Source organism: Tarenaya hassleriana, unplaced genomic scaffold (genome assembly GCF_000463585.1).
Source record: "Tarenaya hassleriana unplaced genomic scaffold, ASM46358v1 Cleome3, whole genome shotgun sequence".
Lineage (NCBI taxonomy): Eukaryota > Viridiplantae > Streptophyta > Magnoliopsida > Brassicales > Cleomaceae > Tarenaya > Tarenaya hassleriana.
The window spans coordinates 5,157,241-5,170,023 of record NW_010966177.1 but is presented as its reverse complement, the minus strand read 5'-3'; the positions used below and the strand labels follow the sequence as shown (position 1 = coordinate 5,170,023).

Sequence of the window (12,783 nt, the reverse complement as noted above, 5' to 3'; positions counted from 1 at the left end):
TTTTGAATAATTAAATAAATATGAGTTGGTTTATACCACGGATAATTTGGTATGGGTCAGAATTTTTCTAACTCATAAAAAACCGGATCAAACGATATGAGCTAAAAATGGGCTGACTCTTGATGAACCGGTTCGGTCCGATTCAACCCAACTCGTTTTACATCACTATCTAATACTGAACATTATGTTTGAATATACAAAATCGAACTGAATCTAATAATAGTGAAATGAGTTGAGAATCGTTTAATTTTTCAATATTTAACATAAAATATTACAATATTTATAGGTAAAAATATAATTACATAATATATTATTTAATCAATATAAATATATAAAATCCAGAAATAATATCAAATCTAAATTTAAGATAATATTCTAAAATATTCTTTATATTTATATTTTTCGAAGATATTCATCGTATCTTTTAATTTAAGAAAAATCATAAAAAAAATTATATACTATTCAAAAGTCGACAAAAAGTCTTGTATTATATAGAAAAAAATCCATTGTTATACTTATTCGTCGAAATATACATGTACTCTTCAAACATAAGATAAAAAAAATTCTATACTTTTTTTATTACCAAACAAACCCTAAACTTATATTTATTCACCGAAATATATATGTATTTTATAAATTCTAATACATAAGACTCTAGATGCAAACGCAAAAAAAAATACGGTAAAAAATCTATCTGAATCTAATCCAATCAATATATAGCCGAATCGAATCGAACCGATTAAAATAATATATCATATTGGATATGAATATTTCAAATCCGAAATAACCGAACCCGAAATAACTGTAAAACGAATAAATCGAACTCGAATAAACCGTAACCGAATATAACCTTTTTTCTACCTATATATCATCAATTTAATTAGGTAAAAATGTGTTAACTATACTAAAAATAAAGTGGCTCAATTGATAAAAGATAGGAGAAAACTCCTTTCCAACACAGATTCAAATCTTCGTTTGGGAGCAAACACGTAAGTTTTGACCAGATCTTCCACCCAATTACATATTAAAGGAACGAAGAAACCCATGTAAATGTTTCTTACCAAATGAAAATTCAAACTTGGATTGGGAATGAACTTTACCCCATCTTTTATCGGTCGAACCATCTGATATAGGTATAATTCGTACAACTGTTATTATATTATGAAAAAAAATAGATAAGGTACATGAATCTTGAATTCACTATACAAAATCACTCATATTCTTGATATCTTCGTATCAAAACCAAAATCTAACTACCTTAGAGGATTTCTAAATGCTTGAAGTTTCACCAAAGTGAAGTAATAAATCGGATAGCAGAGAGCATTTCTTAATTCATGTTGTGAAAATGTACATTCTACCTTCTCTGTCAGCTTACAATCTACGGAGATTTTATGTATAATATGCATAACCTTCTGGAACTTTTAGCGACGCGATCTCGCTGCAGTCAGAGGAGGGCATCCACCCGATGGCATGCTTCTCGTTGTCGTAGATCACCATCTGATCTTGCATCGATATATCTGCCAAGAACGGGATCGGTATTTACATGGAATTTCCAAATTCAGACACATTGGTTGGATCATGAACTGAAAATACTTCACCTCCGATGAGATTTACGTTCTCGAGGCCTATTTCTGTGCCATTCAAGATTCCCAAGCACACGTTTCCCTCCGTCTGAAGACGTTCAAATGGGTGTTTTTTTTCATTTCAAAGCCGATGATTTTCGGTGATATACCAAAAGAATTTGGATTACATATATATTGAGAGCGCTTACAGAGATGATCAGATAGGCTTCTGGGGGTATCTCATAGAGAGATTTGGATCTCCAGCCGGTTTTGAAACTGACAGATAGGGGCCTGAAGTATTTCTTGGCTTCGTCCACGTTCAAGAAGGGTCTACGGCCTTGCCAGCATAGAGGGAGCGTACTATCGTCCCGTGCTTCTTTCAATGGTTTCCCACTTAGTTCTCTCTTCAGCTACAAATCCAAAGACAAAAGATTTCGAAAACCCTTGAACCTTTTTCTTTATTCGATTTGCTAATGTGACAAGAAATGCGATGATGGACTAAATCTAGATCAAGAATGCTACTTTTCTTTAGAGGGTACACAAGCTAAAGTTCAGTCGATATTTGTGAAATCTTTAAAATCGGATCATATCAGAATGTAAGTAGAGGTTTCTCGGAAACACTCACCAAGTTTGTGACGGCATGGTAGGCCTTCGAATTGAAATATGTGTAAGAGCTGCCACTGTCGAAAGCTACAAGCAAATTCTTCAGCCCGGTGGTTTTACCACCGAAAAGAAGTTCGCCCCCCGGAGCCGGAGAGTAATGTTTTCTGACAATCGGTGAACAGAGTTGTCAAGTTGTAGCTCAGAGTAAACAGAAATGGTCAGTGGTATAAGTTGACATTCTTGAACCGGACAGATATGAGAGGGAAGGGCTAATTACGAGTGATCGCTTGACATTGGTGTCCAAGAGACCCTCGAGGAATCGTAAAGATCGTTTCCGAAGAAGAGAAATCCTCCACCAAGACTGCTTAAGCAATGGCCGATAACATTCCTCACGTAGCCTTGGCTGTGAAGCTGTGACAAGATGCTAACCTTTCCCCTCCCTAGACCGAGGACTCCATCAAGAGGATGGCGACTTGATGCGCCGGGAATTTGATCGTAACCGCATCTGTTACATATGTTTCAGAAACTCTGTTAGTTAGGACATCCTTAAAGATTGTTATTGAGACGATACTATATGCTGGCAATGAATTACAATTCTGAGAATTGAAATGAAAAATGCAGAATCTGGAAAAGATTTGAGATTCGAGAAGTGGAAACCCGAGGGCGAGACGGGGGTTGAGCCGGGCTCCGTTCTTGTAGTTTAAGGAGAAGACATCTCTAACAAGAACTCCTTGAGATGACCCGCCATCAGCATACTCAACCTCATAGTCACACTGCTCCGGCTTCTCGTATATACGGTCGCCATTAGAATGCAACGCCTTACAGAGAGGATCGTTGCAGGTGATAAGATCACTGCTGGGCTCGTAAAGTGGATGAGGTGCCTGAAAGACAAAAACCCATTTAAACAAACATGTTTCCCTTCAGACAATAATCTCGTCAAGCACAGTGGAAAAACGGATCCTTTGGTTACAAAGAGTATCAAAACATAGGAGAAGCCAAAGCCAAGTGAACATTCCGGAAATTTCTCGAAATCTAAGAAAAGATGGGAATTTAAGATGAATTCAAGGCATAACTATGTCTAATTTCTGAGAATTCCGCCTACTGTGTAACTAAAAGAGAGATTTTGGAATGGAATTTTACCTCAACGCAACGTACACAAGGAGCATCACATTGGAGCCATGTGAGATCACTACCTGTATCAAGATCCAAATAGTACGGCCTCGATGGCTGTCCGATGTTGATGGTAACATTGTAGTACCTATCTCAACCCAACACAAAAAAGACACCCATTATAGAGAAATCAGAACCGGGAAACAAGCAGAGGAAGATATTTTTTGTGTTTTGTTTCTTGTCTGAACTCGGACAGAGTTTTGAAGTTACCCGACAGGATAAACGTTCCCGTGAACTGGGAACACGATAGAGGAGGAAGCTCTGCTGGAAAATCCGCCGAACGTCGCCGTTTTCCGCCGTCTGAAATCAGCTGCCGACGAGAGTCGCAACACCGAGGACGCCATTAACAATACTTCCAACACCCCCACTTTCATTCTCTTCGTTTCTTTTTTCTTCGTCTCACGATGTATTAAATGGTAGTAATAATGATAAGAACTATATTATTGGGTCAATGACTCGAAGCCTTTGTGGAGGAAAGAAAACGACAGAGAAGCGAGTGTTTGAGAATAAACGGTCCAGAAATTTACTAAATGGTTTTTTTTTTTAATTATTACAAAGATTGGTCTTTTTCTTCACATCTTTGTTTGATACATTGACAAGTTATCTTCCTCGTCTTTGTTTTTCCCGACATTAGATCATCATCTTCACATCTTTGTCCAAGGCTCTCAGTAAAGTAATAGCAATCCATGCCTGCAGCAGCTGCATTCGCAATTACGATTTAGAAGACCCACCTTCTCACAATTTTGAAAATGTTTGTGCTGATGTACCGTACACAGGTCTGATTCCATGAAGATTAAGATCCTCCAGTTCAATCCAAAGGTTTTCTCAGCTCCTAGATGATGAGGACACAATAGGTTCTTTGATGAAACGCGATCACTTTTGTTGCAAAAAACATCCAGACAATCAATGACACGTTTTAACTCACAAAGTCGCGTAAATATTTACCTGGAAATGGCTCCAATCCTCAAGCCTCCACTCCATCAAACTCTTGAAAATAGCTAAGCAGTATAGCATGCTATGCAACACAGAGCAACAAGGCATGGCCACGGACTGATGATATCAACAAAACCCAGTTCTGTCATTCGGTTTCTTCTCCATCGTCCATTGGAGTTCTATAACTAACCAACTCTGCATCGACCTTTGCCTTTCTAGGGCTCAGTAACACAAGCTCGGCCAATCTCTTCCGAGCCAAATACACATTGTTGGGTTCTATCAACTCCCCTCTCTTATATGCCTCACGGAGAAACACTGTATGAAGTTTCCCGAGATTTCCCCTGGTCGAGATGTAAAATATCCCTTGGTGCTGCAGAAGAAACTCCTTCAGTTTCTTAGGCAAATTAAACACATTCCTAAAGTGGGCAATCCTCTCCAGTGTCATCTTCTTCTCCACCGTCAAAGACAGCACTTCGTGAATGACGGCCACAGCCCTCTTCTCTAGTCTCTTCTGTGCTTCGATGGACCTTAGATCGTACCCGGAAATGTCCTCATACGGAGACCAGTAAGGAAGCCGCTGCCATTTCCACACAGCAATACGGTAATACTTGCCAATCTTAAACCCGGGAGGAAAATTCACGATGAAGGCGAATCTAACATCCTCAGCATCCATTCCCTTTTCCCTGTACTCTCTCTCTCTAACTCTCTCTATGTCACAAACAGCTAATCTAGGGTTCTTCTCTACAATCTCAATGTACTTATTTCGGGTCTCTTCAGCATCAATTAGCCTGAAAAAGTGAGGGTGATTCAGAATTACCGAATACTCGAAATCATCAGGCAACCCGAATTCCTTCCTCGCGATTCGGACATGTTCCAATCGGATACGACCAGTGTTTGACATCGTGATGAGCTTCCTGAGCCGGAAAACGGCGTCGGATATCTGGGCCATAACAGCGTTCTTCTCCTGCTGGATCTGATCCAAAGCCATCCGGGTCAGACGACAATAGAGGATTCTCTGAACTGGGTGCTCGTAGATTTCGAAAACATGAGGGAATTTGAGGAGAAAAGCACCGGGTTCGTGCTGTTTGAACCCTAGATCGAGTCGGCGAGCGAGTGTGTCGAGAAGAGAAATCGGGATGGTCTGGTTTGGCTGAGAGTTAATGAGGTTTTGAAACTTCACGACTTTGCGGATCTTCTTTTCGACTTCCATGTAGTTATCGAATCCATGGTCGCGAACTCGATCTTGCTTCTTGGGTATGGAGGTGGATTGAGAGAAGGATTTTGCGAGACTGAAAGGAATTGAAATGAAGATTGTTGTCTGAAGTTTTCTCCCAGGGTTTAAGAGTTTGGAGCCATTTCGGAGAAGGAAAATCATGTTCCCCCTCCCTCCCCTCCTCAGACAAGACGACAGTGTGGTAGGGTTCTAGGGATTTATCCGTATCGCTGGTCTGCCATAGAAGCACAAGGATTAAAATGCATACACTGAACGATGGAAACAGAGCAATTTGGTTCGTAGAAGGACTATCGACCGAGAAGAACCCGTAACAAGAGAAACCTCAAAATCAAACAAGAATCGACAGAAATCTCGAACTAAAATCATATTAGAACCAAATCTCAAAGTAAAATCACATACCGAAAGATTAACAAATCACCGACGAAACGAGAGAGAGAGGGAGAGGAGAGGAGAGGAGAGTGAAGCACGAAACACGCGATGGAATTCCCGAAATACAAATTCAAGGTTTCATTTCTCGAGTTGAAGGTTTTTCATGGAATTTACCATTTTAAATTTTGTATATTAATTCGAGGGTTGGGTGTGAGGAAATTAGGGTTTAGGGTTTGAAGTGGATTTAGGGGCTTAGAAAGGAAATGGGTTGGGCTAAGACCCAAATACCAACAGTTTGCTTATAATGTCATTTTAACCTTTATGAAAATGTCTACCAACTATTTTCACCAAGTGAACTTTCATGAAAATATCTACTTCTGAACTATAAGTTCAAACTAATTCAAGGGAGCGATAAATTTTGGTTGAAACTCCGGACGGAACAGATGATTCGCACCTCGTTTCATCGATTGATCAATTACCCAAATTGGGGATAAATGAATCGTGTTGATAATCGAATATCGGATGGAGCCTTTCAATTAGGTCTAAGAATTCATGGAAGCATTAGCGATTTTAACATGTTCATTGTGTGATAAAAAAAATATGTGAAAATTTCTGAACTTGTAATTTAGTGTAATATTAATTTCTGAACTTATAGGTACACGTATTTATTTACGAATTTGCATTTTTTAACACAGTAATTCTTAAACTTGCTTATCAGTTCCATAATAATCTATACCACTAATTCATCAAAGCAAAGTTTAGGAATTAATGTATTAAAAAATGTAAATTTAGGAATTATTGTGTCCAAAAATGCAAGTTTAAGAATTGTTGTATTCAAACATGCAAGTTCGGGAATAAATAGATGCACCTACAAGATCAGAAATTAATATTACATCAAATTACAAATTCAGAAATTTTCAGAAATTTTTTTTAAAAAAAATATAAGTAGATGAATTAATTACGTGAAAACAATCGAAAATTCTAAGACGGTAACCGGTTACATAAGAACAACTAATGGTTTCGGTGGCAAAACAATGAATTAATCTTCTTTATTACGACTTAGGAAGTCTCGAGACACGTATTGTTTAATGATGATATTATGGACTTTTATGTTGAATTAAGACATGACAAAAACACATCTTAAATTAACCATCCATGCTCTAACCTAACACTAGTAAACAACTAGAGTTGACATTTTTATATGGTGTATTAAATAATTTTCGAAAACTCTAGTTTCAACATTTATTCTTGGTATGATTCAATATTTTTTTTTAATAATATGGAAGTTTATTGAACCTAATACTCTTATTTCGAATTTGGTCTATTCATGTATGTCCGCACATTCATCGCAGCATTTTCATCTCGGTCATACACATTTTGGACATATGTTACCCTTTTGCCGTCCAACACTCACTACCTTATATCAATACGGATCTTATGGCGATAGAGTTTACCTTTCAACTGTATAGGAACTTTGCGAGCGCAAAAACCCCCGTGACTTATCTCTGTTTCATCCATCCCGCTTTTATCATATCATTAACATTTTCGTCGCAACCTCCATCCATTCAATCTTGAATCTACATTCAATAATTATTGATACATGCATACAAATTGAATCCGTGCATTGGTTAAAAAAAATGTCTATTTTTTTTATATAAATTCACGTCAAGAAATAAAAATGTCTATGTTTTTGTCGTTTCTAGCAGCTTTACATTCCCATTTTATTACTAGAATTCTTCAACGATTTGGCTTGCAAATCAACATATGAACATAGTACAACCAAAAACTACAAGAAGTTATAAAGATATGCAATTTATTGTAACTAGGGTTTTCTATACACTTATAAAATGTATATATTTCTGTAAATTAGCACGCAAATACTCCCTATAGAAACTTATAATTTTAAAGAGCAAATTTAAATTTTATTATGGGAGTATTTAACAATTTGTATCTAAAATTTATAAAATTTATAACGAATGAAAAAGAATTGGGTACAATTGCTCTAGAAATTTTAAAAGTTTCTTAACAAGTTGTTTAGGCTTATAAGACTACGTAGAAAACGAAATAAAACATTTTGTCTGAATATTATATTAGATCCATCTTTCCTACGAGGAACTTGAATATATAGGGATACAACTATTTTTTTTTTTTTGTAATTGGGTATCTTTAGACGAAACCCAAAGAAATCGTGTAAATGTCCCTCTCCAAACTCGAGGTTCGAATTAGGGGCGAGATAGACACTAAATGTCTCCGTTTCACCGGTTGAACTATCGAAATTTTGGGTGATACAACTATTTTTCAATCAATAAATATTTCATCATTATAACATTATCATTTAAACATGAATAATATGCATCACAAAATATGATACAGCCCTTGCAGCTGGCTCATTTTGACCATTATGATTGGAAAAACCATAACTCATGATAACTAAAAAAGAAACGAACCTTACGTGTGTGTTGCATGTTTCACAATACAATGCAATAAATTAAACCTTTTGACTTCTGGTGTTTCTCATCAAATCACGCGTATACACAGATTAGGTTAAGTGGTACTATAAAATCATAGCACAAAAAAAAGAACTTTACATGCCTTAGGTGATTTCCTGAAACCAAGACATGGAAGCGGCATTCACCTTGTTATGCCTCACCTTGTTAGCCATCCTCTTCCTAAAGTTTCTTCCCAAACGGAAGTCTTTAGCTTCCGAGAAGAAGATCGCGAACCCGCCTCCGTCTCCTCCGGGACTGCCCGTGATAGGAAACCTCCTCGATTTCGGATTACATCCTCACCGCTCGCTTAAATCGCTTAGTGAACGGTATGGACCGGTGATGCTCCTCCGCTTGGCAAGGGTTCCTATCGTCGTCGTGTCCTCGGCCGACGTGGTCCATGACATCGTGAAAACGCAGGATCGTGCGTTCTCAAGCCGCCCTAGTTCGAACTTTATCTCGAAGCTAATGTGCGGTGGCCAAGACATGGTCTTCGCGCCCTATGGCGAATATTGGAGACAGATGAAGGTACTAGAAAGAATTTTCTTGTGCATAAAAAAAAATCATTTTGTTTTTTATTTCTCAGTCAAATACCATAACGTTTTGAGTGATTTAGTTTTCAAGGTTAATTATACCACATGTCGGGTTTGGATTAGTTGGTTTGAAAACCTTATATTATCTAAAAATCGGTGCATGAAACAATAGATAATAAAAAATATTTTGATACGCAAATAAATACATGAAAATTTTCAATAAATACATGACCTCTACTTAACTCCTGTATTAAATCCAATATATTTTATAAAAAAAACAATGAAAATAAATAATGAATTTTTAAATGATTCCAAAATACTGGCATGAAATTAAGCTCTAAACTTTTAAACTACTCCGAAATATCACCATGGTGGTCTTTGAGAATTATTTTAAAGTTCAAGTTTAATGCAGTAATTAAGAAAAAGTTCGTATATTTTTTTTTAAAAAATTTTTTTAAGAGTTTGTATATTTATTTGAGATTTTTTTTTTCAAATTCGTGTATTAATATGAGAATTTTCTTATAACTAAAGATAGTTTGAGATGCAGCAGAAAGCTCAAAGATGGAAAGGTTAGAAAACCTAGTAAAAGTTATAAACAAAAAGTGTAAAAGTTAGAAACAAATGCTTAAATGTGACCATTTTGTGTTTCGTTTTGGATTTAATTTGGTTATATTTGGATTAAATTTTTTCGGTCAGTTTTTATATCAATTTTGATTTGGATCGTTCAGATTTTCGATTTTTTATCGGTAAAAAACTCATTTTTGCAATTTTGGTTATTTTTTTATTCGATTCAGTTTCGATTTTTTGGGTTTAGAGAAGTCATAACTGTTCGATTTTTATATCGGATTCTGTTCGATTACGGTTATACCTTATTCGATAAGGTTTGGCTACTCGGTTAATAACCAAAAAAAAAAAAAAGTGACCACCCCTACTTGTGCTGAAATCCTTATGAAAAGTATGAGATAACTTTGTTCATAACAATTTAAACGTGTCCCCAACTTTATTCATCAATGGTTAAAAGTAACCATTCCCTTTTCCCCTAAAAACTGATACAGTTTCTTTTGTTTGGTAAAAAGAGTGTCTACGTTCTGCATCTCCTCAGCAACAAAATGGTTAGCTCCTTCCGAAACGTGAGAGAAGAAGAGATAAGGTTGACGATGGAGAAGATCGAGAGGACATGTTCATCTTCTTCGGCGGTGAACCTGAGCGAGACCTTCGTGACTCTTACGAGCGACGTGATATGTAGAGTCGCGTTGGGAGGGAAATACAGCGGCGGGGCAGGCAGGGCGAATGTTCGCGAGCTATCGAGAAAGTTGGTAAGCCTTTTCGGCCGGCTTTACATCGAGGATTATTTTCCCGCATTGGGATGGATAGACACACTTCGTGGCGTGGCCGGCGAAATAACAGGAATTATAGAGGAGTTCGACGAATTCCTAGAAAAAGTGATTCAGGAGCATTCGGACAAAAGGGATAAACAGATAGTGGACTTCGTCGATGTGTTGCTCTCCATTCAAAGAGAGAATTCAGTCGGGTTCGAGATTGACGACGTTAGTCTTAAACTCCTTCTCGCGGTAAGAGAAACCGATCTATACGTACCGTTATTATGATTTGAGGTGAAAATTGATATTAACATTCACCAATCTTAGTACAAACAAATGCTTATAAAGATAATATTTGAACTGTAATTGCTTTCTCATAAAATACACCTATAACTCATCCCGAAAGCTAACTTGTCGGGAGATGGTGTCCATTGCCTTATAACGACTCAATTGTCCCCACATATGGTTGATGCGGGGCTCCAACACTTCCTTTCAGGATATCTTCATCGCGGCAACGGACACAACTGAAGCACTCATGGAATGGTCGATGACGGAGCTCCTGAGGCATCCAGAGTGTATGGAAACGCTACGGGACGAGATTCGTACAATCTCGAGCGATAAATCATATGTAACGGAAGAAGATGTTAGGAATATGAAATATTTGGAAGCTGTGATCAAAGAGACTCTAAGGTTACATCCTTCGGCTCCCTTGTTGGTTCCAAGACAGTGTATTGAAGATGTTAAACTGAAGGGATATGACATAGCAGCCGGTACACAGGTAAATTTCTAATGTTGCTTCAAACATTTTTTTTTATCAAACTTTAACATATATAGCTACTCTGGAATAATTTTTATTCCAGAACGTTTTGATGTAAATTATTTTGTATATTTACAATATAGTACCCCTATAGTTACGTATACGTATAAGATGTTATCATACGATATCCAAACCCTAAATCTAACATGGTGTTAGATGTTTCTTTCCCAAAACTAGGGTGTCAATTTTGGCTCGAGATCTAAAATCAAACCAAACCCGTCTGAAAAAAGATCGGACTCGGGCTTGAAATTGTAAGCTTGAAAAAAGTCGAATCTCGGATCAGATTCAAATAGGGTTTAGGATCTGTCTGTAACCCTATTTAAGAAAATATTTAAGAAAATATTGAAAAAAATGATTCAAACGAAAGAAGAAAAAAAAACCTAATTGAACGGTCGATCCGACCTGAGTTTGAGCCAGAGTCTTATAGGACCAGGCTTTGCGCTCGGTTTTTAGGACTCCAAAAAATTCGGGGAACCCAATACCCTCGGATTGGGTGTGGGTTTGGACCGACCTCTTTGACACCCCTACCCAAGACCCTGTAGCCTAGTGGTCTAAGTGCTTGCTCCTCTACAAAGAATTGTTCTCTTTGTCTCATGCCTTTAGAGATTTACTCAACTCGATGATTTTCCATTTAGACTCAGTATGCTTCTGAAAAGTATTACAATCACATGCGTTATCTTTGCTAACATAGATTCAATTTTCTCTGAGAAAAAGGTATTGATAAACTTCTGGGCAATCGGGCGGGAGACTGCAACATGGGGACAAGATGCCGAAGAATTCAAGCCCGAGAGGCATTTGGGTTCATCGGTTGACTTCCGCGGACAAGATGCCAAGTTCATACCCTTTGGAGCAGGGAGAAGGTTATGCCCGGGAGTGGGGTTTGCCTTGGTGATCGCCCAGTTGGTATTAGCCAATGTCGTAAACCGGTTCAATTGGAGAACTGTGTCCAAACCGGAAGGAGACCAATACGATCTGGCCGAATCAAGAGGGCTTGTAGTTTCCCGCAAGTTCCCTCTTGTTGCTTACGCATGCCCAGCTTCTTGAGACACGTGAGCTCACCTTGAAACAAATATGTTCAGATGCAACTCGCACGGAACACTGCAGTAATGAATAAAAACACGTAAAAGGATACTCTATTAATTTATCAAAAGCTTGTAATAATCCACGTAGATTTAGTTAGTTGTATGCCAATATGGTCGGTCCAACTTCACGCATTTTCACTCCAATTCAATATAGTCCATATATAGTTGTGTTTTAGTATGGATTGAGTCTAATGTATTGTGGGTTGGGTTGGGTTGGAGAACTCAATTCAATCTGTTATACGTGTAGTATATACACAAGTTCATATATTTGTATCACTCCAAAATTTCCTTTTTTTTTGGAAAAATAAAAAAAGAATTCTCAACATTTGAATTTTGATAAAAAAAAAAAGTATCTAATTTTTTTTTATAGAAAAATACTAAACTTTTTAAATTGTCCAACTTTAACTATTCTATGAGTTTCAAATTAAGACATGGTTTAAAAAAAAATATCAGGCCAAGTTTAAACTTTCATTCGTCACGTAAGCACTTTCGTATATTTGTTTAATTTAACACTCGTCGAATAGTTTATATATTATTTTGGACAATTTAAAAAGTTTAGTGTTTTTTTTAAATTTATGTTTTGTTTTGTCAATTTTAAAAAGTTTAGTATTTTTTTTTGGAATTTTTCTTTTTTTTTTTTAAAAAAAAGAAGTATTCTGCTTTTAAATAACGAAA

General features: G+C 37.0%; 3 protein-coding genes across 4 annotated transcripts; 1 reads left to right on the top strand and 2 right to left on the bottom strand.

Annotated features, from left to right (window-relative positions):
• Positions 1-1,185: 1,185 nt before the first annotated feature.
• LOC104819484 (aspartic proteinase Asp1) lies at positions 1,186-3,755 on the bottom strand. The gene is made up of 8 exons (XM_010549573.2): positions 3,546-3,755; positions 3,306-3,423; positions 2,823-3,046; positions 2,443-2,670; positions 2,188-2,329; positions 1,772-1,972; positions 1,599-1,671; positions 1,186-1,517 (listed from the first exon to the last, which is right to left on the bottom strand). The coding sequence occupies exons 1-8, from the start codon at positions 3,707-3,709 to the stop codon at positions 1,390-1,392; spliced, it is 1,278 nt and encodes a 425-aa protein (XP_010547875.1). The 5' UTR covers positions 3,710-3,755; the 3' UTR covers positions 1,186-1,389.
• A 62-nt stretch (positions 3,756-3,817) lies between these two features.
• LOC104819483 (protein ROOT PRIMORDIUM DEFECTIVE 1) lies at positions 3,818-6,052 on the bottom strand. Of its 2 annotated transcripts, XR_772816.2 has the most exons (3): positions 5,902-6,052; positions 4,281-5,716; positions 3,818-4,167 (listed from the first exon to the last, which is right to left on the bottom strand). XR_772816.2 is itself a non-coding variant. In XM_010549572.2 (2 exons), exon 2 carries the CDS (start codon positions 5,641-5,643, stop codon positions 4,414-4,416), a length of 1,230 nt encoding a protein of 409 aa, XP_010547874.1. In that variant the 5' UTR covers positions 5,644-5,716; positions 5,902-6,052; the 3' UTR covers positions 3,818-4,413. The 2 variants fall into 2 exon arrangements, 1 of the variants encoding a protein (XP_010547874.1); XM_010549572.2 differs by having other exon boundaries at positions 3,818-5,716.
• A 2,414-nt stretch (positions 6,053-8,466) lies between these two features.
• Positions 8,467-12,433, top strand: LOC104819482 (cytochrome P450 71A14-like). Its single transcript, XM_010549571.1, has 4 exons — positions 8,467-8,885; positions 9,967-10,461; positions 10,706-10,987; positions 11,741-12,433. Exons 1-4 carry the CDS (start codon positions 8,490-8,492, stop codon positions 12,068-12,070), a joined length of 1,503 nt encoding a protein of 500 aa, XP_010547873.1. The 5' UTR covers positions 8,467-8,489; the 3' UTR covers positions 12,071-12,433.
• Positions 12,434-12,783: the final 350 nt, after the last annotated feature.